The sequence below is a fragment of the Saitoella complicata genome (assembly GCF_001661265.1).
Source record: "Saitoella complicata NRRL Y-17804 unplaced genomic scaffold SAICOscaffold_22, whole genome shotgun sequence".
NCBI lineage: Eukaryota > Fungi > Ascomycota > Saitoellomycetes > Saitoellales > Saitoellaceae > Saitoella > Saitoella complicata.
In genome coordinates, this window is record NW_017567013.1 from 81,097 (window position 1) to 100,621 (window position 19,525).

The 19,525-nt window shown below is 53.8% G+C and overlaps 12 protein-coding genes and 1 non-coding gene across 13 annotated transcripts; 4 read left to right on the forward strand and 9 right to left on the reverse strand.

Annotated features, from left to right (window-relative positions):
- Nucleotide 1: 1 nt before the first annotated feature.
- On the reverse strand, nucleotides 2-2,797 carry SAICODRAFT_9313 (uncharacterized protein; the record flags this gene model as incomplete). Its single annotated transcript, XM_019171856.1, has 2 exons — nucleotides 2-2,551; nucleotides 2,615-2,797. 2 exons carry the CDS (start codon nucleotides 2,795-2,797, stop codon nucleotides 2-4), a joined length of 2,733 nt encoding a protein of 910 aa, XP_019022097.1.
- A 275-nt stretch (nucleotides 2,798-3,072) lies between these two features.
- SAICODRAFT_31512 (uncharacterized protein) lies at nucleotides 3,073-4,418 on the reverse strand. Its single transcript, XM_019167933.1, has 2 exons — nucleotides 4,356-4,418; nucleotides 3,073-4,297 (listed from the first exon to the last, which is right to left on the reverse strand). Exons 1-2 carry the CDS (start codon nucleotides 4,401-4,403, stop codon nucleotides 3,203-3,205), a joined length of 1,143 nt encoding a protein of 380 aa, XP_019022098.1. The 5' UTR covers nucleotides 4,404-4,418; the 3' UTR covers nucleotides 3,073-3,202.
- A 67-nt stretch (nucleotides 4,419-4,485) lies between these two features.
- On the forward strand, nucleotides 4,486-5,898 carry SAICODRAFT_31513 (uncharacterized protein). The gene has a single exon (XM_019167934.1). The coding sequence runs from the start codon at nucleotides 4,560-4,562 to the stop codon at nucleotides 5,727-5,729; it is 1,170 nt and encodes a 389-aa protein (XP_019022099.1). The 5' UTR covers nucleotides 4,486-4,559; the 3' UTR covers nucleotides 5,730-5,898.
- Nucleotides 5,899-6,484: 586 nt separating this feature from the next.
- On the reverse strand, nucleotides 6,485-9,426 carry SAICODRAFT_60583 (alanyl-tRNA synthetase; the record flags this gene model as incomplete). The annotated part of the gene is made up of 2 exons (XM_019169779.1): nucleotides 6,485-9,337; nucleotides 9,394-9,426. 2 exons carry the CDS (start codon nucleotides 9,424-9,426, stop codon nucleotides 6,485-6,487), a joined length of 2,886 nt encoding a protein of 961 aa, XP_019022100.1.
- A 198-nt stretch (nucleotides 9,427-9,624) lies between these two features.
- Nucleotides 9,625-10,255, forward strand: SAICODRAFT_27059 (uncharacterized protein; the record flags this gene model as incomplete). Its single annotated transcript, XM_019166996.1, has 2 exons — nucleotides 9,625-9,772; nucleotides 9,828-10,255. The coding sequence occupies 2 exons, from the start codon at nucleotides 9,625-9,627 to the stop codon at nucleotides 10,253-10,255; spliced, it is 576 nt and encodes a 191-aa protein (XP_019022101.1).
- Nucleotides 10,256-10,479: 224 nt separating this feature from the next.
- SAICODRAFT_83850 (uncharacterized protein) lies at nucleotides 10,480-11,124 on the reverse strand. The gene is made up of 2 exons (XM_019171338.1): nucleotides 11,012-11,124; nucleotides 10,480-10,953 (listed from the first exon to the last, which is right to left on the reverse strand). Exons 1-2 carry the CDS (start codon nucleotides 11,070-11,072, stop codon nucleotides 10,679-10,681), a joined length of 336 nt encoding a protein of 111 aa, XP_019022102.1. The 5' UTR covers nucleotides 11,073-11,124; the 3' UTR covers nucleotides 10,480-10,678.
- A 275-nt stretch (nucleotides 11,125-11,399) lies between these two features.
- Nucleotides 11,400-11,843, reverse strand: SAICODRAFT_31516 (Pkr1-domain-containing protein). Its single transcript, XM_019167935.1, has 2 exons — nucleotides 11,488-11,843; nucleotides 11,400-11,435 (listed from the first exon to the last, which is right to left on the reverse strand). The coding sequence occupies exon 1, from the start codon at nucleotides 11,793-11,795 to the stop codon at nucleotides 11,496-11,498; it is 300 nt and encodes a 99-aa protein (XP_019022103.1). The 5' UTR covers nucleotides 11,796-11,843; the 3' UTR covers nucleotides 11,400-11,435; nucleotides 11,488-11,495.
- A 173-nt stretch (nucleotides 11,844-12,016) lies between these two features.
- SAICODRAFT_31517 (uncharacterized protein) lies at nucleotides 12,017-12,794 on the reverse strand. Its single transcript, XM_019167936.1, has 3 exons — nucleotides 12,620-12,794; nucleotides 12,456-12,569; nucleotides 12,017-12,379 (listed from the first exon to the last, which is right to left on the reverse strand). Exons 1-3 carry the CDS (start codon nucleotides 12,680-12,682, stop codon nucleotides 12,074-12,076), a joined length of 483 nt encoding a protein of 160 aa, XP_019022104.1. The 5' UTR covers nucleotides 12,683-12,794; the 3' UTR covers nucleotides 12,017-12,073.
- A 275-nt stretch (nucleotides 12,795-13,069) lies between these two features.
- SAICODRAFT_t141 lies at nucleotides 13,070-13,148 on the forward strand. Its single transcript has one exon. It is a non-coding gene; the product is annotated as a tRNA-Asp (tRNA).
- Nucleotides 13,149-13,701: 553 nt separating this feature from the next.
- Nucleotides 13,702-15,558, forward strand: SAICODRAFT_60550 (alpha/beta-hydrolase; the record flags this gene model as incomplete). Its single annotated transcript, XM_019169776.1, has 1 exon — nucleotides 13,702-15,558. The coding sequence occupies one exon, from the start codon at nucleotides 13,702-13,704 to the stop codon at nucleotides 15,556-15,558; it is 1,857 nt and encodes a 618-aa protein (XP_019022105.1).
- Nucleotides 15,559-15,696: 138 nt separating this feature from the next.
- On the reverse strand, nucleotides 15,697-16,551 carry SAICODRAFT_21032 (uncharacterized protein; the record flags this gene model as incomplete). The annotated part of the gene is made up of 2 exons (XM_019166365.1): nucleotides 16,510-16,551; nucleotides 15,697-16,463 (listed from the first exon to the last, which is right to left on the reverse strand). Exons 1-2 carry the CDS (start codon nucleotides 16,529-16,531, stop codon nucleotides 15,697-15,699), a joined length of 789 nt encoding a protein of 262 aa, XP_019022106.1. The 5' UTR covers nucleotides 16,532-16,551.
- Nucleotides 16,552-16,662: 111 nt separating this feature from the next.
- On the reverse strand, nucleotides 16,663-18,224 carry SAICODRAFT_9323 (voltage-gated potassium channel; the record flags this gene model as incomplete). The annotated part of the gene is made up of 3 exons (XM_019171860.1): nucleotides 16,663-17,175; nucleotides 17,240-17,624; nucleotides 17,692-18,224. The coding sequence occupies 3 exons, from the start codon at nucleotides 18,222-18,224 to the stop codon at nucleotides 16,663-16,665; spliced, it is 1,431 nt and encodes a 476-aa protein (XP_019022107.1).
- An 86-nt stretch (nucleotides 18,225-18,310) lies between these two features.
- On the reverse strand, nucleotides 18,311-19,525 carry SAICODRAFT_161005 (Sec20-domain-containing protein). Its single transcript, XM_019165608.1, has 3 exons — nucleotides 19,312-19,525; nucleotides 19,159-19,250; nucleotides 18,311-19,094 (listed from the first exon to the last, which is right to left on the reverse strand). Exons 1-3 carry the CDS (start codon nucleotides 19,480-19,482, stop codon nucleotides 18,437-18,439), a joined length of 921 nt encoding a protein of 306 aa, XP_019022108.1. The 5' UTR covers nucleotides 19,483-19,525; the 3' UTR covers nucleotides 18,311-18,436.

Below are 19,525 nucleotides of genomic sequence, written 5' to 3' on the forward strand. Positions count from 1 at the left end.
TTTACTCGTGCCTATGCCCTCGAGCGCCCTGCACGACAAGAACACTCGCACTTAATCCCCTCTCGACGAATCTCCCGCCCAGAACTCCGAGCGTTCCATACGACGACCCAGGCTTGTCGATAGGGTCAATTGCATTACTCCTTCTCGCCACCACGATAAGATCTCCCGCGTTTTTGGGGTTTTGTCCAACTTCTCTCTCAGCGCGTGCCATTGCATCCTCGACTGGCGAAGATGTTTGTGTGCTTTCCAACAAGACGCGAGAAGCGAGGTTCTCCGGGAGCGAACGACGGATAGACTCAAAGAACGACAAATCCCTAGCCTGGAGCTCAGTCTCATGCGTCGAGTCCTTCGTTTTCGATTGGACGGTACGTAACGGCGTATCCTCCGTTCTGGACGTAGTCGGTGAAAGATCGACCCCGGAAGAACTGGCTTCTCCACTCCCAACACGCTCGAAAAACACAATCGTGGCTGTGATATCCGCGTTCTCCGCCAGCTGCAACACCAATCTCAACGCAACCCTCCCATCCGCACCCCCAAAAAACGGCATATAGACATGATGACTCCGATCCGGAATAGGCGGAGCGACCGTTTTCTCCCGTACGCTGTGAGAGTGGGCGCTGATACTCATTGCAGAGGTCCTACGCCTCAACGGGTGTGGACGACGTTCCTCAACCGGAGATGAGCCACCGAATCCCTTGTTGACAAGCACAGCGACATTGCATGTCGGCGATGACCCCTCCACTGCCTCCCCGATAAACGACGCATACGTCCTCTCATCCCTCAATCCCTCAAACCCGCCTCTCTCCCCCTCCCTCATTTCCCCCTCGCTCCACGGCAACAACAACATATCAACGTCTTCCCTCCCCGCTTGACTGACAAGTAGCTCCGCGAACGAAGATTCAGGCGCGATGAGGACTTCGCCTGAGACGCCGAGGTTGTAGAGACGACCGAAGTTGCGGAAGGTGTTGATTATGGGATCACGCCAGCTGAGGTCTTCGGCTTCGGAGACGCGCATGACGGATGAATCACGCTCAGTCAACTCCATCAAGCGAACACCGTGGACCTCAACCGGTCTCTTCGGCGGTGCGGGCTCGGTCTCACCAAGAGTCGTGGCGGCGTGAGACGGGTGCACCCGCTTGATGTCATGAGGCCTCCCACCAAGCAAAGAGACGAACGTCATCAACGCAGGCATGTTCTCCAATCGCAAATACACCAACAGATCCCTAACCTTCCCACTTTCCAGCCTCGCCGCAACAACACTCACGTCCTCCTCCTCCGCCCTCCCTTTCGTTGTAGGCCGTCCCGTATCCCAATCAATGAGTCCCTTCTTCCACGCCTCCAACTTCTTCTGGTACCAGACTGGGTATAACGCGACCGTCAATGGCGTCGTCGCAAAGGTGGTAACGAGCGCCATAACGACGAAAATCGTGAATGTCCGCTGACTCAAAATCCGTGCCTGTAACCCGATGTTGAGCACAATGAGTTCCACCAACCCCTTACACGACATCAAACTCCCAATCGCCATACTTTCCCTCCAAAATAACCCACTCATTCGTGCCGCTACGGACGCAGCCGAGAACTTCCCCAAAAACGCAATGACAGTGACACCGATGACATACCCCCATGTTTTCCCCGAATCCAGAAGTCCAAGATTGGTGCTGAGTCCACTGAGGGCAAAGTAGAGGGGGAGAAAGAGCGCGCTGACCAAGTCCTCGATCTTTTCAGTGACTTTGATTGCGAAGCCGCCGTCGTGGGGACAGATTAGTCCGGCCATGAAGGCCCCAAAGATAGGATGGACTCCGATGACTCCCGTGAAGAACGCAGAGGAGAGAGCGATGAGGAGGGTAAGTGCGATCACACCCTGCGATGGTCCATCCTCCAAGGCTCGGGTCCGTTTGAGGACCAACATGAACGCTGGCCGGACAGCGAAGAAGAGGAAGAGCGTATATCCCACCGCCGTGAGGAGGACCCACACCGCCGCGACACCCGACCCGGAGTTGACCAACGCGACACATAATGCGAGCAAAATCCACCCCACGACATCATTCCCAACACCAGCACTCAACACAATAATCCCCACTGGCGTACTCAACAACTTCAACTCCGTCAAAATCCTACACAAAACCGGAAACGCCGTAATCGCCATCGCAACCCCAATGAACAACGCATACGTCCCAAACGCAATCGGCTCCGTCCCAGGCTCATCCCTGAAATCGTGATATAGTCCATACGCAATCCCAACACCAAGCCCAAACGGGACTCCCATCCCCGCGGCCGCGACACCCGCCGCAACCCTCCACTCACCTCTCACCCACCTCAAATCGACCTCCAACCCCACGATGAACAAAAACAACACTAACCCCAGATTCGCAACGAGCGACAGATTCGGGATGGCGGCGGGTGGGAAAATTGTGGAGGTGAAGGAGGGGATACGGCCCATGACGGATGGACCAAGGAGGACGCCGCCGATGACTTCGGCGATTACGCGGGGTTGGCGGAGGAGTGAGAGGGGGTAGTGGAGGAGGCGGCAGAAGATGATGATGATGCCTGCCTATCAGAGCAAACACCCATTAGCCACAACTTTTTGGAGGAGAGCGGGAAGAGAGAAGCATACCTGGATGATAAACAGGATAATTGGATTCTGGGGGTCATAGTGTGTAGGATTCTCGCCCTCCAGAATCCCACCCTGCGGCGTAACTGAATTCCCAGCAGTCGCGGAAGCGGAAGCAGAGACTGAGGCAGCGGCAACCGTCGCCGTGATGGTTTCCGTAAGAAAGGCAGTGACTGTCGTCGCCATCGTGCTGAGAGCCCTTGCAGCCGGTTGTTCACCTGAGCTCGACTAGTATATATGCTGTTTGACTGGTGGTAGACTGTATGCTACTCGTCTAATAGATCAGGTGGTTATGGTGTTGTGGCAGGGCACCCTCCCTCTGACTGCGAGGGTGTCGGTCCGAGCACACACTTCATTCTAAGGCTGCATTACCGAATCTACCCCAGGAAACACTGATAACCGAATGATCAGATAAGGTCTAATATTCCATCTACATGATATCATGTACTTAGTACTTTCGAATGGTCTATTCTCGTTATTTGCTCGTTCTTCCCTATAGCATGGTCTCCTACTCTTCTGGATCATCAGGTGCTCAAGCGTCCCGCAATAGTCCGACAACCCTCTTCTCATCTCCACGATCTGTACGATCTCTTAGACATTCCCCCAAATCCTCCCCTTCGCAAACTCCCACTCACTCCTCAGCCCATCACCATTCCCACCCTCCTCCTCCGCAACCTCCTCCCGATTAATCACGCCATTCAGCACACCCGCAATCTCCCTCACCCCTGCCTTCAGCTCTCTATCATCGTCTTGTGCGGAGTCGGAGAGCCATTTGATGATTCCGGGGAGATAGGGACGAAGGATGAGGTAACGGCCGTGTGGACTTTCTGGGCTTGCAACGACGGCGGGGCCGGAGGTGGAACCGGCGGTTGAGGGTGTAGGTGCTGGTGTGAACAGGGAAAGATGCGCGTAGGGGTTTGTCGTCCGAGGTAAGGCATACGCCGGGTGCACACACCGATTCGGCACCCTCTCCTTCTTTGCACCTCCCTCCCCCTCACTCGCAACATGTAATCCCATCCTCAACATAACCCCCAAACACTTCAAATGCCTCCCCCTGCTGATCTTACCCCCCAACCCACTTGTATTATTAACCCGCTTCCCATTATCCACACCCAGCCCCGGGACGCTCCACCCCAACAGGCCCGCGAACCCTGTCCAGACCTTCAGGGTCCACGCACTCACTACGGCGTTTGAACTCGCTTCGAGGAGCCAGTGGAGGAATCGGGTAGAGTATCCGCGGACGCCGGGGGCGATGTGGGTCATTGCGGAAGAGATATAGAGGAGGAGAAGGGGGGTGTGGGGGGTTAACCAGGTGACTTCGTTGGGCGCGAGGGATTCGAGGAGGGTTAGGAGGGCTTGTCGGACTTTGGGTTCGTCGTCGAGAATTAGGGGAGCGAGGGCTGTGATGATAGGCGAGAGGTGGAGGGGGCCCGGTGGGTGTTTTTTCAGGATATCTGTGAGGGCTGTGAGGGCCGCTGTTCTGTTGGTTGCGGAATAATGTTTTGTCAGTGCGAGGTGGTGATCGAGGGTTTGTTGGTCGAGGGTCGAGGAGGCAGGCGCTTCATCAGGGTTCGCGGCTTGTACATCGGTAAATTGGGTTGGTAGCGTAACAGCTTTCGACCGGAACGAAGTATCTGTGAAATTGGCCGGCTGCGCCTTCGACTTGCCCACCTTCAACTTTCTTTTCTACCGTCCTCGTCATTAGTCCTTGATTCGCAAGTTCGGGAAAGAGGGAAAGGCCTACGGCAAAGTCAGCCTTCTTCTCCTTCTTCTTTTTCGAGGCCTTGGGCATGTTGCTGGATTGATCTGACGGGGAGGTGTAACGTAGATTCAGCGAAGGTTTCCTATCGATTGCTGTGCCACACCAGCCTCACGTACGAGCCGGTGCAATACACCCCTCCCTCCATCGCTGTTGATCCGCTGTTGATCCGCTGTTGCTTATTGCTTGATGCCACCATTCATCTTCACCCTCCCAACGACCGGCGCCCTCTCCTGGTCAACCCTCCTCCACTTCACTCCACCCTCAACCTCCCCTCACCTCACAACAACAACAACCCACCGCGCCCGCCTCCGTGACGTGCTCAAACGTCTCAAACGCGCTTCCCCCGCCGACATCGACTCAGATCTCTTCTCGGTAGTCAATGTCATCGAGGAGTATTTGCCGTATCTGTTTTGGCTTGCGCGGGGGTTGAAGGAGGGGTGGATCAGTACGAGGGAGGGGGGAGGTGGGGCGGATGAGGTTAAGTTGGATTGGAGGTGTACGTTGCTCGACACGAAGGTTCCGGGCAAGAGTCAGCCGCGGATCGAAAACCTCCCTGGGATCGATTATGAGATCTTATTCGTGTTTCTGACATACGCCTACGCGCTCTCGAATTACGCCTCATCACTCCTTGGTCGGCCATCATCACCATCAGCTTCATCACCAGCATCGGCGGCGGATAGGAGATGGAATCAAGCGGCGGAGAATTACGCACGCGCAGCCGGGGTCTTCACATACCTCAGCAATACCACCCTCCCCTCCCTCCTCCCCTTCTCCACGAGCCTCCCCGAGACATCCCCGCATACCCTAACCGTCCTTCACCTCACCACCCTCGCCTCCGCACAGCACTGCGCCCTCCTCCGCGCCGTATCAACAGGAAAGACGAATCCAGGCGTCTTGGCCCGGTTAGCAGCGAGTTCATACGAACACCTCTCAGCAGCCTCAGGCGCACTATCCTCGACCCCCTCCCACCTCGACACAGACTTAAAGAAACACATCCTCACAGCACAGAAACAGGCAAAAGCCCGCGTCTTACTCTATATGGGGCACGAAGCAGAGAAACGGGGAGAAATGGGAGAAGCTGTTGCCGCCTCTCACGCTGCTGTCGCTCTCTCCGCCGGTGATGCGCCATTACAGAAGGAATGTGAGGAAGCGTGGAGAGCGTGGAAGAAGATTAATGATGGGGTTACGTTTTTGGCCGTGCCGGGTGTGGGGGAGATCGTGGGGCGGATGCCGAGTGGACGGGAAATTGTTAGCGTTAAGGAGTTTGTGGAGCCGGCGTTGAAGGAAGAGGATGGTGAGGCTGATGTTGATGGTGCAAAAGGGGAGGAATATGCGGGGAAGGGACAGTATTACTAGAATCTTGTTGCCGTGGGAAGCATTCCGGACAATCTGGATATGACACCGGAGGGATGTAGTTTTGAAATCATCCACTGTGTTACATCTGCTGAGATAACCTTAGGCCTGTTTCTGCATTTGCTCAACTCTTAGTTCTTGCGTCATCATCAGAAATTGTCATCCAGTCGACATTTACTTTTGCGGACGAACCCACGTTTGATATCTGGACCGAGTTGAAATGAAAACTTCCCAGCATGTATAAAGATGATCACTTGTAGGGCTACGCGCCTTTGTCAGTCCAAAACATACCGAAAAATATGCGTGGGAAATTGGGTGATTCGCAGATTCTTCTTCCACACCCATAGCTGTTCCTTCCCCGTCAACTGCAACTTTGCCCAGCTCCACATTCAACCTCACGCATACTGGTATTTCTGTCATGATTTCAGTGTCATCACCGCTATCGACCTGACTCAGAACTCAACAACATCCTTCAAAAGCGTCCAGCAGGGGATGGTATGTCAAGCTAGCTCGAGACGTATACCTCTGCACTTTGATTTGGACCCGTTTCTGGTGATTTGGGGTTACCGGCCACAGTCTACCATCCACAGTACATAAACAGACAAAATATTGCTCCGGAGATTATATCACACGCAGTCAAATTCCTTACATTAGCATGCCCAATCCCAAAAGCGAATGCCAAAAACTCCTCTAGTGGACTATCTTCTCCTCTCCTCTCTTCCAATTTCTCATTCTTTTCCAGTATTGCGCTATAAAACTTAGAGCTTCAAGTTCTTCAAGTACTCCTCAGCAGCAGCAACAGCCTCATCGACCTTGCTGACCTCCGTACCAACACCCTGGCAAGAGTCAGGCTTTCCACCAGCACGACCACCAACGATCTTGGAGACGGCTCCAGACCACTCCTGTGCGTTGACACCCTTGCCAGCAGCGTCCTTAGAGACGATACAGGCATGCGCAACCTTACCATCCGCAGCGGCATCAGCAGCCAACAAGTAAACAGACTTGTCCTTCGCGTTCTTGGAAACGTGCTTGATAGCCTCCTGCAAAGCCTTGGGGTTCGCAGAGACATTGGGCACAACAGCAACCATGAACTGAGCCTCCTTGTTCTCCTCGATGTACTTCTTGACAGCCTCGACAGTCTCCTTGGACTCGGCGTTCTTCTTAGCCTTCTCCGCATCGGCGACCTCCTTGGAGATCTTGGCGAAACGGTCACGGAACTCCTGCTTACGGACAGCGGAGATGGAAAGGTTGTTCAACTCAACAGAGGTGGACTTGACCTCAGCCTCTTTCTGAGGACCAAGGGCCATCTTGTCAAGGGTGTCGAGACGAGCGGAGAACTCGTTGGCCTCGCGGGAGACGCGGTGAGCCTCCTCGCCGGTGACAGCGATAATACGGCGGATACCCTTCGCGATACCGGACTCCTCGACGATGACGAAGTCCTTGATGTCACCAGTCTTGGCAACGTGAGTACCACCACAGAACTCGATAGAGGTTTTCTCCCACCTTTCGTTCTTGGGGTCAGCGAGGATGTCCTCAATCGAAACACCGACGGAGACGACACGGACGGGGTCAGGATAGGTCTCACCGAAAACGGCACGGACACCGGCGATCTCTTTGGCGAGGTCGAGCTTGACGTCCTTGGCGTAGACTTTTACATTGTCCTTAACGGCGATGTTTGACAACTCCTCAACCTTAGCCAACTCGGGGATGGTAAGACCGGTCTTGTGGGTGAAGTCGAACCTCAACTTCTCGGGAGCGACAAGGGAACCACGTTGGTGTACGTTGTCACCGATGACCTCGCGGAGAGCGTAGTTGAGAATGTGAGTTCCGGTGTGGTTGTTGCGGATGGGCCATCTTCTTAACTCATCGTACTCGCAAATAACCTCGTCGTTGACCTTAAGGGAACCGTACTTGATGTAACCGGTGTGGAGGACGTAACCAGCGTAAACCTGGGTGTTGTCAACCTCGAACTCAGCCTGACCATCGATGATAATCTTTCCGGTGTCGAACTCCTGACCACCCTGCTCGGCGTAAAAGTTAGTCTTGTCCAAGAGGATACCGATCTGCTCGCCCTCCCGGGATCCCTCGGTAGTCTGAGCGAAGTCCTTGTTAGAGAGAACGATAGCCTTGACCTGGGCGTTGATGTTGCCGAGCTCGTACTTGTACTTGTCGTCAGTCTTAGGAACCTCATCCATCTCAGCGAGTTTACCGAGAACGTGCACGTCAAGCTTCAAAAGCTCAGCACCCTTACCACCAGCATTACGGGAAGCACGAGCAATGGCCTTGGAATCCTCCTGAGCCTTCTCGAAACCCTCCTCATCAACACCAAGGCCATTCTCCTCAGCCATCAAGCGGGTCAAGTCGACGGGGAAACCGTAGGTCTCGTATAGTCTCCAGACATCGGCACCCTCCAACTGCTTAGCACCCTTGGCCTGAGCAGCCTTAAGGTACTGCTCGAACATCTTCTCTCCGCGATCTAAGGTACGGGAGAAAGACTCCTCCTCCTCATCCAAAATCTCCTTAACATCACCCATCTTGTTGTTGAGCTCTGGGAAGATGTCGGACATCTGGTCAACGAGGACGGGGGCGAGGCGGGAGAAGAACGATCCGATGGGAACGTTGAACTTCTTGCGGATGTAACGGGCACCACGACGGAGAATACGGCGAAGGACGTAACCACGACCCTCGTTGTTGGGAACACCACCGTCACAGATGGCGAAGGTAAGAGTACGAACGTGGTCAGCAACGACACGGTAAGCAGTGTCGATACCGTCGACATCCTCCTCACCGTAAGCACCGCCGTACGGCCGTGCGCCGGTCAGCTCCTGAATCTTGTCGAAGAGAGGGGTGAAGACATCAGTGTCGTAGTTAGACATCTTGTTCTGAAGAACAGACACGAGACGCTCGAAACCCATACCGGTGTCAACGTGCTGGGCGGGGAGGGTCCTCAAAGTACCATCAGCCTCACGGTTGTACTGCATGAAGACGTTGTTCCAGATCTCGAGAACGTTGGGGTCATCCATGTTAACCAAGTGCGCAGCGTTACGTCCACCAATACGGTCGAAGTGCAACTCGGAACAAGGTCCACAAGGTCCCTGGTCACCCATCTCCCAGAAGTTGTCCTTCATGTTTCCAGGCAAAATGTGATCCTCCGCAACACCAACTGACAACCATAAATTCTTCGTCTCCAAATCAGGGCCCAACCCGGCCTTTTCCGAACCCTCGAAGTAGGTGACGTAGATCCTGTCAGCGGGGAGACCGAAGGTCTTGGTGAGGAGCTCCCATGAGTACTCGATAGCCTCCTTCTTGAAGTAGTCGCCGAAGGACCAGTTACCCAACATCTCGAACATGGTGTGATGGTAAGAATCGCGACCGACATCCTCGAGGTCATTGTGCTTTCCTCCTGCACGGATACACTTCTGGGAGTTGACCGCACGCTTCCACTTGGCGGCCTCAGTCGTAGGGTCGACAGTACCGAGGAAGATAGGTTTAAATTGGTTCATACCAGCATTGGCGAAGAGAAGGGTGGGATCATCGTGCGGGACAACCGAGGACGAAGGGACGTAGGTGTGTCCCCTCTCCTTGAAATATTCCAAAAAGGTCGTTCGCACCTACCCATAACACATCAGTTCCAATTCAAAACAAAGTCCGAACCAACCCTCCTCACCTTCCTAGATGGCCATTCCTGCGACTCTGCCATTCTGTCGTTGGCGTTGTTATGACTGTGACTGTAACGAAGAACTTGTCGCGATGCAAGCAGTCGAGAAAAACGCGAGGTGCACCGAATACCCACCGAAACGGGACGAAAATTCAACTGGAGCAAAGGACGAGGCCAAATGCTCATGAAATATCGACCGTAACTTGTTTGATCGTGGATCAAAGCTGAAGTTTACGTGCGATGAGAGAGGATTCCTGGCGAAAGAAACGATCTGCTGCGGAGGAATTTGGGGATGCGGGTGATGAAGGGGGTCATGCGAGTAAGAAGTTGCATCTACAGTTTGGAGATTTGTCTTTAGGAACGGGAGATGAAGGAGGAAAGGCTAATGGTACGTCCTATCGTCCGCCCGTTCTGAGCCATAGCCCGCTAACTGCCTGACACAGTCCCACCTCCGCCTTCAAACCCAGAGCCTGCCAACCTTGATATCAATGATGACGACGTCCCCATGCCCCAGTCGACCTCCTACGAGAAAGACGCATACACAACCGTGATCACCTCGCTCGAAGACGACATCGTCGACTCGCCTCCTTCCACGCCGAAAGTCACTGTCATCGGTAACTTCTCGGCCGCGGCACCTATCCCGCCACGGCTGCTCAAGACTATTGCTTTACCCGAGCCCAGTGATGCCAATAGTTTGGTTGTGTGGAGGCCGCCGGTTGTGGAGGAATTTGTGAACAAACAGGCGGGGGCAGCAACTGAGGCCCGAGAAAAAGTGCTGGAGGAGGTGGGTGTGGACGGGAACGATACGGAGCTGGATATGGCGGATGACGAGTACGATGGGTACGATGAAGATGCTATGGACACTGAGTGATCTGGTGCGCAGCATACGTTGTTGCTACTAGCTATAAACAGGTGCTTAAATGAGTACTTGTACGTTTGTGGATTGACAGCATATGCTACAGAAAGGCGAAATCTGGTGGGTCTAAGTAATTGAGGGAGGTTTCGATCCAGTCAGAAGACAGTCTTATGTCCTTAGGCAAAGGTCAGCTGCCTCTCCTTCTGCCTCCGTGCTAAAGAGGTGAGATCTACCAAGTTTGTGGCGATGTGTCAAGATATTAGGGTACGCGAGGACTTCTGTACGTCAGCTGAATGAAAGTGTATGATATCACCACAAGCTAGGAGTTCCTGCCCCGCTCGATTCCTGATCTCATCAAATCCCGTTGTATCTTTCACCGTACCTCACCATCCCAGAATTTTTCTTCGCTTCATCTTCCCCCTGCTGAACTTTCTTCACCTAGGCCCTAGCCGCGGCCGCAGCCGGACCCTCCTCAAAGGCATTCTCAGCCTTCCATCTATCCAAGTAGTACTGTCCACGGAATCCATCCTTGTATCCCCCGAACCTTGACTTTATTGGAGGGATGTGAGTTCCAATAAAGGGAGTCAAGCGGGTGTCGGCAAGGCCGGCGGGAACAACATAGGTGCGGACCTTGCGGTAGTCGATGATGTAGTTTCCGTGCTTGGTATGTCTACCCATGGCACCGGTGCGTGTTCCCTTGTAATAGTTGCGACCTGTGAGTAGAAGTTAGCATGCCCGGTTGGAGACCGTGGTGAAACGGGGAGAACATACCCTGCTTGGTAGTCATGGCAAGACGGCGAGTGCCCTCACAGACCTGTGTTGGCTTGAACATTGCTGCTGGTATATGTGTATTCCTGATAGGATTATGATTTCTTGGTGGTGTCCTGCTCGTACGGCATGAAATCCGGGGGACCCCTGCTGCGCCCGACTGCACCCACCTTCCAACCCGGAACGCGATGTGTCAAGACATACAGGGTACCGTTGCGTGAGGAAACTTGTACGTTGCTGAATGAAAGTATATGATTTAACCACAAGCTAGTATCCTCCCTGCGACGTCCAATGCGAGACCTGGTGCTCCGGCATGAGTTTCTAGGAGTGAGGTAGCTGTAGCGAGGTGGATTCGGAGCAATTAAGACAAAACATGAGGCTCAATGCGAATGCTGGGTATATTCTTGATAATAGAGAACTCCTTTTCCTAAGCCTATTGTCAGCACATTTTGCACAATCCAATGAGGTCAAGGACCCACCATCTAGTCTACCGCTCCTTCTTCTCCTCTGCCACTATTGCAGCCGGTTCCGTCGCACCTCCCTCCTTACTCTTCTTCTCCTCCTCCTCCTTGACCGCAGCAAGCTCCTTCAAGAACCATTGCACACTGACACACAGCCCAATTGCGACCGCTAGGAGCGCAAAGACGTGGATATTCCGCGTCATGAATGCCAGAACGGTGAGAAGGCTGATCAATGCGATGAAGGATGCATTTGTGGCTATGACCAGGGTTGGGGTTGGTCCAGGTGTGAAGATTGAGTCCCATAGAGATACAATGAAGGCAGTCATGGTTGATGATTGTGAGTTGGGATTTGGGTTGTAGGTGGGGTGTACGGGATGCAATTGAGGTGAGTTTGGCGCCTGGATGTACGAAGCCACACTTTAAGTATCCAAAAAATCCTAACCGCCAAAACACAGCCGACACAGAGTGACACAAATGAAAGTCTATGATATCACAACTAGCTATTATCGCGATCGTTCGCTCTCCGCCATGATACCGGTCCTGGTGCTTCTGCTCCACCTGAAATCTGGATTGTGGGCAATGTAGAGACATCCCGTGTCGCGTCTCATACAACATACTCCCTACCCGTAACCCCACTCTCGTCCTTCCCCCTCCTGAACCCCGTATACGCCGGCGGCGGACTCGCAACTCCCCCCCCTCCACTTGCTGCATACGCTCCCATCTCATACTGCTCCGGATGCAACGCCGTCTGACTCTGTGCATGACTTGCCATACCATACCCCGTATACCTATACCCAGCACCTTGTGGTCCCATGGGAGGTGGACCAGGAGGTGGGTGTACGGTGTATTGCGGGGGTGGGTGGGTTTGGTAGACGTAGGATGGCACCATCCAGCGGTGGTAGCGATAGAGCTATCCCAGATACCCAATTAGTATTCGTCATTAGACAGAGTAGCGGAGTGTAAAAGGATAGGGAGGAGCGACATACAGATTGGTTCCGACTCGCACGTATCCGGGCATGGATCAATGCGAGAAGGAGGAAGAGTGCAACAGCGGCTAGGATGAGGCCGAGGATAATGTGCCAGGCGACGACGTAATTGTTCTGTGACCCGACCATCAGCATTCATCCCAGGGAATGGTCCAAGGTCTCACCCCGTCGTTATCGCCGTCACCGACAAAAATGATTTGACGTCGTTCAATTGGTAGTACTGCCATTGCTCGATCACTGTTAGACTCTAGTCCCTCTGGATAGGTAGATGGCGAAGACAGAGGTGTAGGTAGGACTAATTCTTGGCTAGGGTTACAAGACGTCGCTATTTTTACCTTGCCACGCGTACGGTTTTGCGTGGAATGGAAATTAAGGTTCGGCGCGGGAGTGCGGAAGCCGGGAACGGAGATGCAGGCAAGTGAGGTCATGCCAAGACTGCGGGCAACCGTGGATCGAAATGGCTATTGAAAATCTCGTGGCTGGATCAGGACAGGAGCCAGTTGGAAAAGGAGCGAGGCAGACCTGAGATCTAGAGTGAGGGAAGAACCGAAACGGTGTTGAGATCACTGGGTTCGAGGTATCGCGGTTTGAAAACTGAGCTATGACATCAATCATCCTCGATAGTATAGTGGCTAGTATACGCGCCTGTCACTAGGCTCGCGCGGGACCCGAGTTCAATCCTCGGTCGGGGAGCACCTTTTTGCTGTTTTTCGGCCCATCATTCCACTCAATCTTTCTTGGTATGATCTCAAACATTTCAATTTGCTACTTCTGTCGCTGCAGCTGGTGAGGCAAATCGTCACCATTTGGCATGCTGCACTGAGTGGTCGGCACATGTTACCCGATTTCGATTGCCGCTCGCTACACCGGCACCCTTTCCCATACAAGCCAAGAGTCGACCGCCTTACATAATCCCACCCATGTCCTGGAATACCATAGTTGCACCCTGGAAATGTCGATGTCTCCTTGCAATTGACCATAGACCATGCATTTATCCACGACAAACCCATTGGAAGAGGAGAGTGATGCACCGACGACGGACGACTACAAGGCTGCTGCTCGTGCTGAGGCGGATCTTGCGCGAAGAGAGGAAGAGGAGGGCGAGAGGCAGCAGCAGCAGAAGGACAGGCTGAAACGGAGAGACAGCGGTGTACAAGCAGCTGACAATAATGGCAAGCATGAAGGGAATGACCAGGACGACGACGATAACGAGAGCACCGGCACCCAAGAATCCGAGCTTGACCCGATGTCCGTCAGGGCACAATACACCCACGACAGCGACGGAAACCCCTACCCAGCCGCCGGACGTTCAACTGCAAAATCACATTCCGTCCTACAATCCCTCCACGACAAAGTCACCCATCTTCGTCATGGCCTAACACAAGGGCATATACCCCTCACCGACCTTGAACGCGGCCAAACACCCGATGCCGCCCAAAGCTCCGGTCGCGGTCAACAAGGCGAGAACATTGACGGCCAACCCCAAGCCGGCGAACAAACAAATGTTCAACACGCACCAGCATTCACTAACCCCCTCTTCCCACCTCTCCCGCTCTACGGTCCCCCGTCCTTCCTCCGCTCCCTCCAAGTCGGATTCTTCCGATGTATCGGACTTTTCCTGTCCCTCATGTTTCTCATGTGTGTCGTCCTCGGCGCCGAAGTCACACATATCCCCGTCACCGCACGGCGTCTTTACAACCTCGCTTTGGGTCGGGATCCAGATATGAATCGTCCATTTATCGAGTTGGAGAGGCGGCGGATGAAGGAGAGGAAGGAGAATGGAAGGGTGAATGCGAAGATTACGAGGGATGTGGGTTATTATGCGAGGATGGTGGGGTTGGATTGTGCGGAGGAGACGTGTGTGACGGATGATGGGTTTGTTCTTCATTTGCATCATATCATTGATCCAAATCCGCCTCCCCACCTTCTGTCCGAACGACTTGATCACGAGAAGAAACGGTATCCGGTATTGCTTCTACACGGGTTACTACAAGCTGGTGGCTCCTTCTGCACGAATGACGAAGACTCCCTGGCGTTCTGGCTCTGCAAACAAGGCTACGACGTGTGGGTCGGAAACAACAGATGTTGGTTTAACCCCCAACATGTCGTTTTAAAATACGGTGATCCGCGAATGTGGGCCTGGAACATCCGTCAAATGGGAACCCTCGATCTCCCAGCCATGGTCCGACACATTGGTACCAAAACACGGACAGAGAAAGTCGGACTCGTCGCGCATTCTCAGGGAACGACACAGACATTCGTTGCGCTTGCCCGCGAACAAGTACCTGGCTTAGGAAACCAGATCAGCGTATTCTGTGCCCTCGCGCCAGCGGTCTACGCCGGCCCCCTCATCTCCCGCGCTCAATTCAAATTCATGCGAATCCTCTCCCCAAGCATGTTCCGAATCTTCTTTGGCATCCACGCTTTCATCCCCTTCATGGTCTGGATGAACAAACTCCTCGTCGGCCGCGCACGATTTCTCGGCGTACTGTACGGGTACCTCGGATACCTCGTCTTCGCATTCCTTTTCGGCTGGAGTGATCGACGCTGGGACCGTGGGTTGCGGAGTAGGTTTTTCGCGTTTGCGCCGTGTTATGTTAGTGCGGAGAGTATGCGGTGGTGGATGGGGAGGGATGGGTTTGCGAAGCATAAGTGTATTTTGGAGGATGGGGAAGGGGAGGGGTGGTATGGGGAGAGTATGCCGCCGGTTGCGATGTGGCATGGAGGTGCGGATCGGTTGGTTGATTCGAGGAGTTTGCAGAGGAGGATGAAGAAGGAGGAACATGTGAAGGTTGTCAGGGATGTGGTGATTGATGAGTATGAGCATCTGGACGTCATCTGGGCTGTTGACATGATCGAGAAAGTCGGAAAGGGCGTCCGAGATGCGATCTGGGAAACAGTGGAGGGCGATGGGTGGGTTTGTCCTATCGGATGCAAAGAAGAAGATCGAGGAAAGAGTGTGAAGAGGGAGGGTGAAAGATACGGAGAGATCGCACCGGGTGGCGGAAGAGGGCGGAGAAGGAGTACGAGGACTAATGATGAGCAAAAGGAGGACGAGGGGAGGAAGAGGACGGGTGAGATGGGAAATGCCGATGAGGAGTGATGGATATAGATATGTGAATTTGAAATGGTGTCTATCTTGGATGGATTGGCAGGGATCATGGCGGTGTTTGCATTTTAGCTATAGAGATATCATTGTTCCTTGATTTACTTATACCAACGAAAATAGCCGGATCATCTTCTATTCTGGCGGCCCCGCATCGCTCTCCACACCCTTCCCCCCACCAAACCCAACAAACCCCTTCCATACCCATGGACCTCCCATATACTCCCACAGATCCAACCCCTGCCCCTCACCTCCAATGTCTCTCCACCCACCCCTAACCTCCTCAAAACATCTCCGAGCTTCCTCTGGCCCGACCTTGTTCTGGATCGTAATGTGTGGCCGAATGGGTTGTCGGTCTTGCTGAGTTAAGTACGGGTTAAGCTTAGGCGCATGTTGAATATGAGCATGTAAATTCCGTAGCTGAGGAGGCGCAGCGAGCTCCAACCCCACTCCCTTTGGATTTGCTCTCCCGCCCAGGAGGAACGGATGCTGTAGCACGACGCCAAAGGGTTGGAGACTATGTGCGACATCTTCCACCTCCCGCACAAGATCTTGATACTTGTCGGCTGGGATGGCGTGGAAGAGGGTTAGGTGTGCTGGGAGGTGGTTCTGTTGGGGTGGGAAGTAGCGAGTACGGAGGGCGGTTAGGGTATGCGCGAGATCGGGGGAGAGACGAAGGGTTAGGATTAGTGGAGGTGGAGCGTCGGGGTTGGCGCTGTGGTTAGGGTTTCGGTGGTAGTTGTGTTTTGGTTCTGAGTGCCGATGAGAGGCAGCGGATCCTGGCTGGTGGTTATGGCTGGGGTTGCGTCCATGACTCGAGTTCGAGCCGGCACTTGAGGCATTCCCGGCGTCATGGAGGTTACGCATGGCGGAAGAGGTCGAACGGAAGGCGAGATAGAAAGCTGATCTGACATTAGACACGATCTCTCGATGGTTAAGTGTACTCACATCTTGTTGGAGGTCTTAACATTGATGTCGTTGCGGTCCGAGCGTTCATATTTGAGGTGCTGCTCGGTAACGTAGACATCGATTTACAGTGCTGCCTCGTGACGTCATTCAACCCGCGGGAAACCCCTAACCATCCTCGATTCACAAATCCTTTTATTGCTGAAACTGAATAACTGTCTCCTTCACATCTGTAATATTTTCCACCCGACCACCCTGTGCTTCCTCCAACTCCCGAACCCTCAACCTCAACCGCACATTCTCTGCTTCAGTCTCTTTCCATTTCACATACCATCGCTCTTGTGCCAGTGGTGCAACACCATCCAGTTGCTCCTGTGCTCGAACCACAGCGTTCAGGAGGAGTTCGTTCGTTTCTTTCAGTGTTCGGATGTGCGCGTGTGAAGCCCCAGGCGAATGGGCGTGGGAAGAAGGCAACCCTTGAATAATGGTAGGTGTCCGAGAAAATAGGGACCCAAAAGTGGTTGTTCGCGTAAGCCGATGGGTATGTGCTGGATCATCAGCGTTGGCTTGAGCCTGTCGTCGTGTGAGTTCCCGCATTCGAACGCGTGTGCGTCGACGTTCGTAATCTGCCCATTCGCGGCCGTAGTTTGAGCCGATGATGGAGGTTGGGAGGGCAATTACCATCATTCCTGAGAGTGCTGCAAGACACTACCACACCCAGCATCAGCTTGTCCAACAGGCGCGGAGGAAGATCAAATGGGAGGGCACATACAGCGATAAACCGCCCCACGTTCGTGATAGGATACTGATCCCCATACCCCAGCGTCGTAACAGTAACAACAGCCCAATACCAACTCCCGGGAATACTCTGAAACGGACTAACACTCCCATCGCTCCTAACCCACACCCCCTGCCCCTGTTTCCACGTCCCCCTCTCCGCATAATACACACAACTCGCCGCTACCAAAATGACGATCAAGGTGTAAAATGAGACAAGGAGGATCTGGGCTAGGGAACGACGGAAGACGCGGAAGGTAACTTTCATCCCGATTGACCATTCTGTGAATTGGCCGACTTTGACGATGCGGAAGAGGAGGAAGATGCGGAGGACTTGGAAGATTCGGGCGGTGGGGGTGTTGGTTTGGATTAGCTCGACCCTATATCACAACTCATCAGTAAATGCTCCCTTTTGTCACATCTCTTCGAGACAAGAGGAGGGTTAACCAAAATGGCACACTACTAAACGCATCAATCAAATTCAACGGTCTCAAACACCACCAAACCCTCCCCCAAACACCCCCCCTCCTCCTCCCCGCCCCAACCCCAACCACCCTCCCCACAAACTCCACCAAAAAAACACATCCCATAACACCGTACGCCGGCCCCCACCACCTCTTATACTTTGCACTTCCCCACTCATTCCCCACTTCTTGAAACCGCGGCAGTGAGGAAACTGCGATGATCGCGATCGAGGCGAGCACGCAGAGGGAGGAGAGGAATGAGAATGCGCGGGCGAGGGGGGAGGAGGGGAGTTCGAAGAAGAAGTAGAAGGAGTTTGAGAGGGGGGAGCAGTGGGCGCGGGATTCTGCGTCGGAGAGGAAGGGGTCCGGGGAGGATGTTAGGGACCCTTCATCGAGATTGAAGGTGCTGGAGGGATCGGGATTGGATTGTGATTGTGTGCGGGTTGGGTAGACGATTGGGACGGGCATAGCCATGGGCAGTGATTGATCCTTGATGTCTTTCTCATTGAAGACCATTCTCCAACCCGATCGTAACAGTAGATCCCCTTCCCTTGTCAGTCACGGGGAGTTTTGTCGCAGCTCGCGATAAGATCTCGTCAAATGTGCATCGCAAGGTAAACCGGGCCGACCGCGCGCGATAAACTCGACCAGCCTAAACTTTATTTTCCGAGGCATCAATTGCCGAAGCTTTACATCCCTCGTAAGAGTATGTCCGTACTGGTAGGATTCTATAGTTCATCACGTCCTGTTACTTCAGCGGCAATCGCCGTAAGAACACTCGTCACAGCGCCTCTCATCCCCCCCACCTCAATCGCCTCCGCAAGCGTCGTCGTAACCACCGCGACTTTCTCCACAACCTCCCTCACAACCTCCCCCCCACTCCCCTTCCTCCCCACCCCCGTCAAAAACGCCACTGCCTTAACCCCCCTCCTAACAACCCGCCTATAGAATATCCACAAACAAGTCAGTATAAAGAATGCGAGTCCCCCCAAAATACACCACCGATCCACCCAATCCTGCCTCTCCAACACCCCAACCAACCGCCGACTCACCCCCAGCAACCGATCAAACGCTCCATACCTCTCCTGTAGTGCGGTCAGCGTGTGAGATGACTGCGCGAGGGCTTCGAGGGAGAGGGAGGATTGGTGGAGGGATTGCGAGAGGAGGGTGTGGGTGCGGTGGAGGGAGGTGGTTAGAGAGGAGGAGGCTGTTAGGAGGGCTTGGTCGCTGGAAGTGGCACCTGGGGGTTCGCCTCGGCGTTTGAGTTGGGAGGAGTGGGCAGATTCGGGTGCGACTCCTCCCAACAGCAATTCTCGCTCGCGCCGGGCGGAGGATTCGAAGATTTTCTTTGATTGTAGTAGTGCCTTGCGGTATGCGATCCGTGCTCTGCGTCGGGCCCATCGTTTAGCCTCCATCAAGAAACCCCACACAAGGGAAGGAAAGCACGCACGATTTCAAATCATCCCTCAACTTACTCGTCTTAACCTCCAACACCTCCCTCGTGCCCGGATCCCTCTCATACGATATATGCTCCACAACTTCCTGTAAGCCGCCTTGATCAGCACAGCACACCTTTTACAAAATGGTACGCCAGGCGCCGTACTGCAAGACTATCTTCAGCCTCCTTCAGCTCCCCACGAATCGCCTCGGTCAACTCGGATTGCACGCTCGCTGGACCTTCGAGTTTTGAGAGGCGGGATATGAGAGTGAGGGTGGATTTGTGGGTGGAGGCGATTGCGGAGAGGGTTGAGAGGAGGTGGGATTTTGTTGACATCTTGTTGGAGAATCAAAAAGCGGATGGTATTTGGCGGGGGGGT

What these genes read in the sequence shown, in the direction of transcription:
- SAICODRAFT_31516 (XM_019167935.1), bottom strand. Translation starts at nt 11,795, where the DNA reads ATGACTGCCTTCATTGTATCTCTATGGGACTCAATCTTCACACCTGGA.
- SAICODRAFT_31517 (XM_019167936.1), bottom strand. Translation starts at nt 12,682, where the DNA reads ATGGCAGTACTACCAATTGAACGACGTCAAATCATTTTTGTCGGTGAC. An exon ending in GTGACGGCGATAACGACGGG is followed by an intron (nt 12,570 to 12,619) that starts GTGAGACCTTGG and finishes GTCGGGTCACAG; the next exon opens with AACAATTACGTCGTCGCCTG. An exon ending in GTGCGAGTCGGAACCAATCT is followed by an intron (nt 12,380 to 12,455) that starts GTATGTCGCTCC and finishes TATCTGGGATAG; the next exon opens with CTCTATCGCTACCACCGCTG.
- SAICODRAFT_31513 (XM_019167934.1), top strand. Translation starts at nt 4,560, where the DNA reads ATGCCACCATTCATCTTCACCCTCCCAACGACCGGCGCCCTCTCCTGG.
- SAICODRAFT_31512 (XM_019167933.1), bottom strand. Translation starts at nt 4,403, where the DNA reads ATGCCCAAGGCCTCGAAAAAGAAGAAGGAGAAGAAGGCTGACTTTGCC. An exon ending in AGAAGAAGGCTGACTTTGCC is followed by an intron (nt 4,298 to 4,355) that starts GTAGGCCTTTCC and finishes CGAGGACGGTAG; the next exon opens with AAAAGAAAGTTGAAGGTGGG.
- SAICODRAFT_161005 (XM_019165608.1), bottom strand. Translation starts at nt 19,482, where the DNA reads ATGTCAACAAAATCCCACCTCCTCTCAACCCTCTCCGCAATCGCCTCC. An exon ending in AGGCTGAAGATAGTCTTGCA is followed by an intron (nt 19,251 to 19,311) that starts GTACGGCGCCTG and finishes GGCGGCTTACAG; the next exon opens with GAAGTTGTGGAGCATATATC. An exon ending in TTGAGGGATGATTTGAAATC is followed by an intron (nt 19,095 to 19,158) that starts GTGCGTGCTTTC and finishes GGCCCGACGCAG; the next exon opens with AGCACGGATCGCATACCGCA.
- SAICODRAFT_83850 (XM_019171338.1), bottom strand. Translation starts at nt 11,072, where the DNA reads ATGTTCAAGCCAACACAGGTCTGTGAGGGCACTCGCCGTCTTGCCATG. An exon ending in TGCCATGACTACCAAGCAGG is followed by an intron (nt 10,954 to 11,011) that starts GTATGTTCTCCC and finishes TTCTACTCACAG; the next exon opens with GTCGCAACTATTACAAGGGA.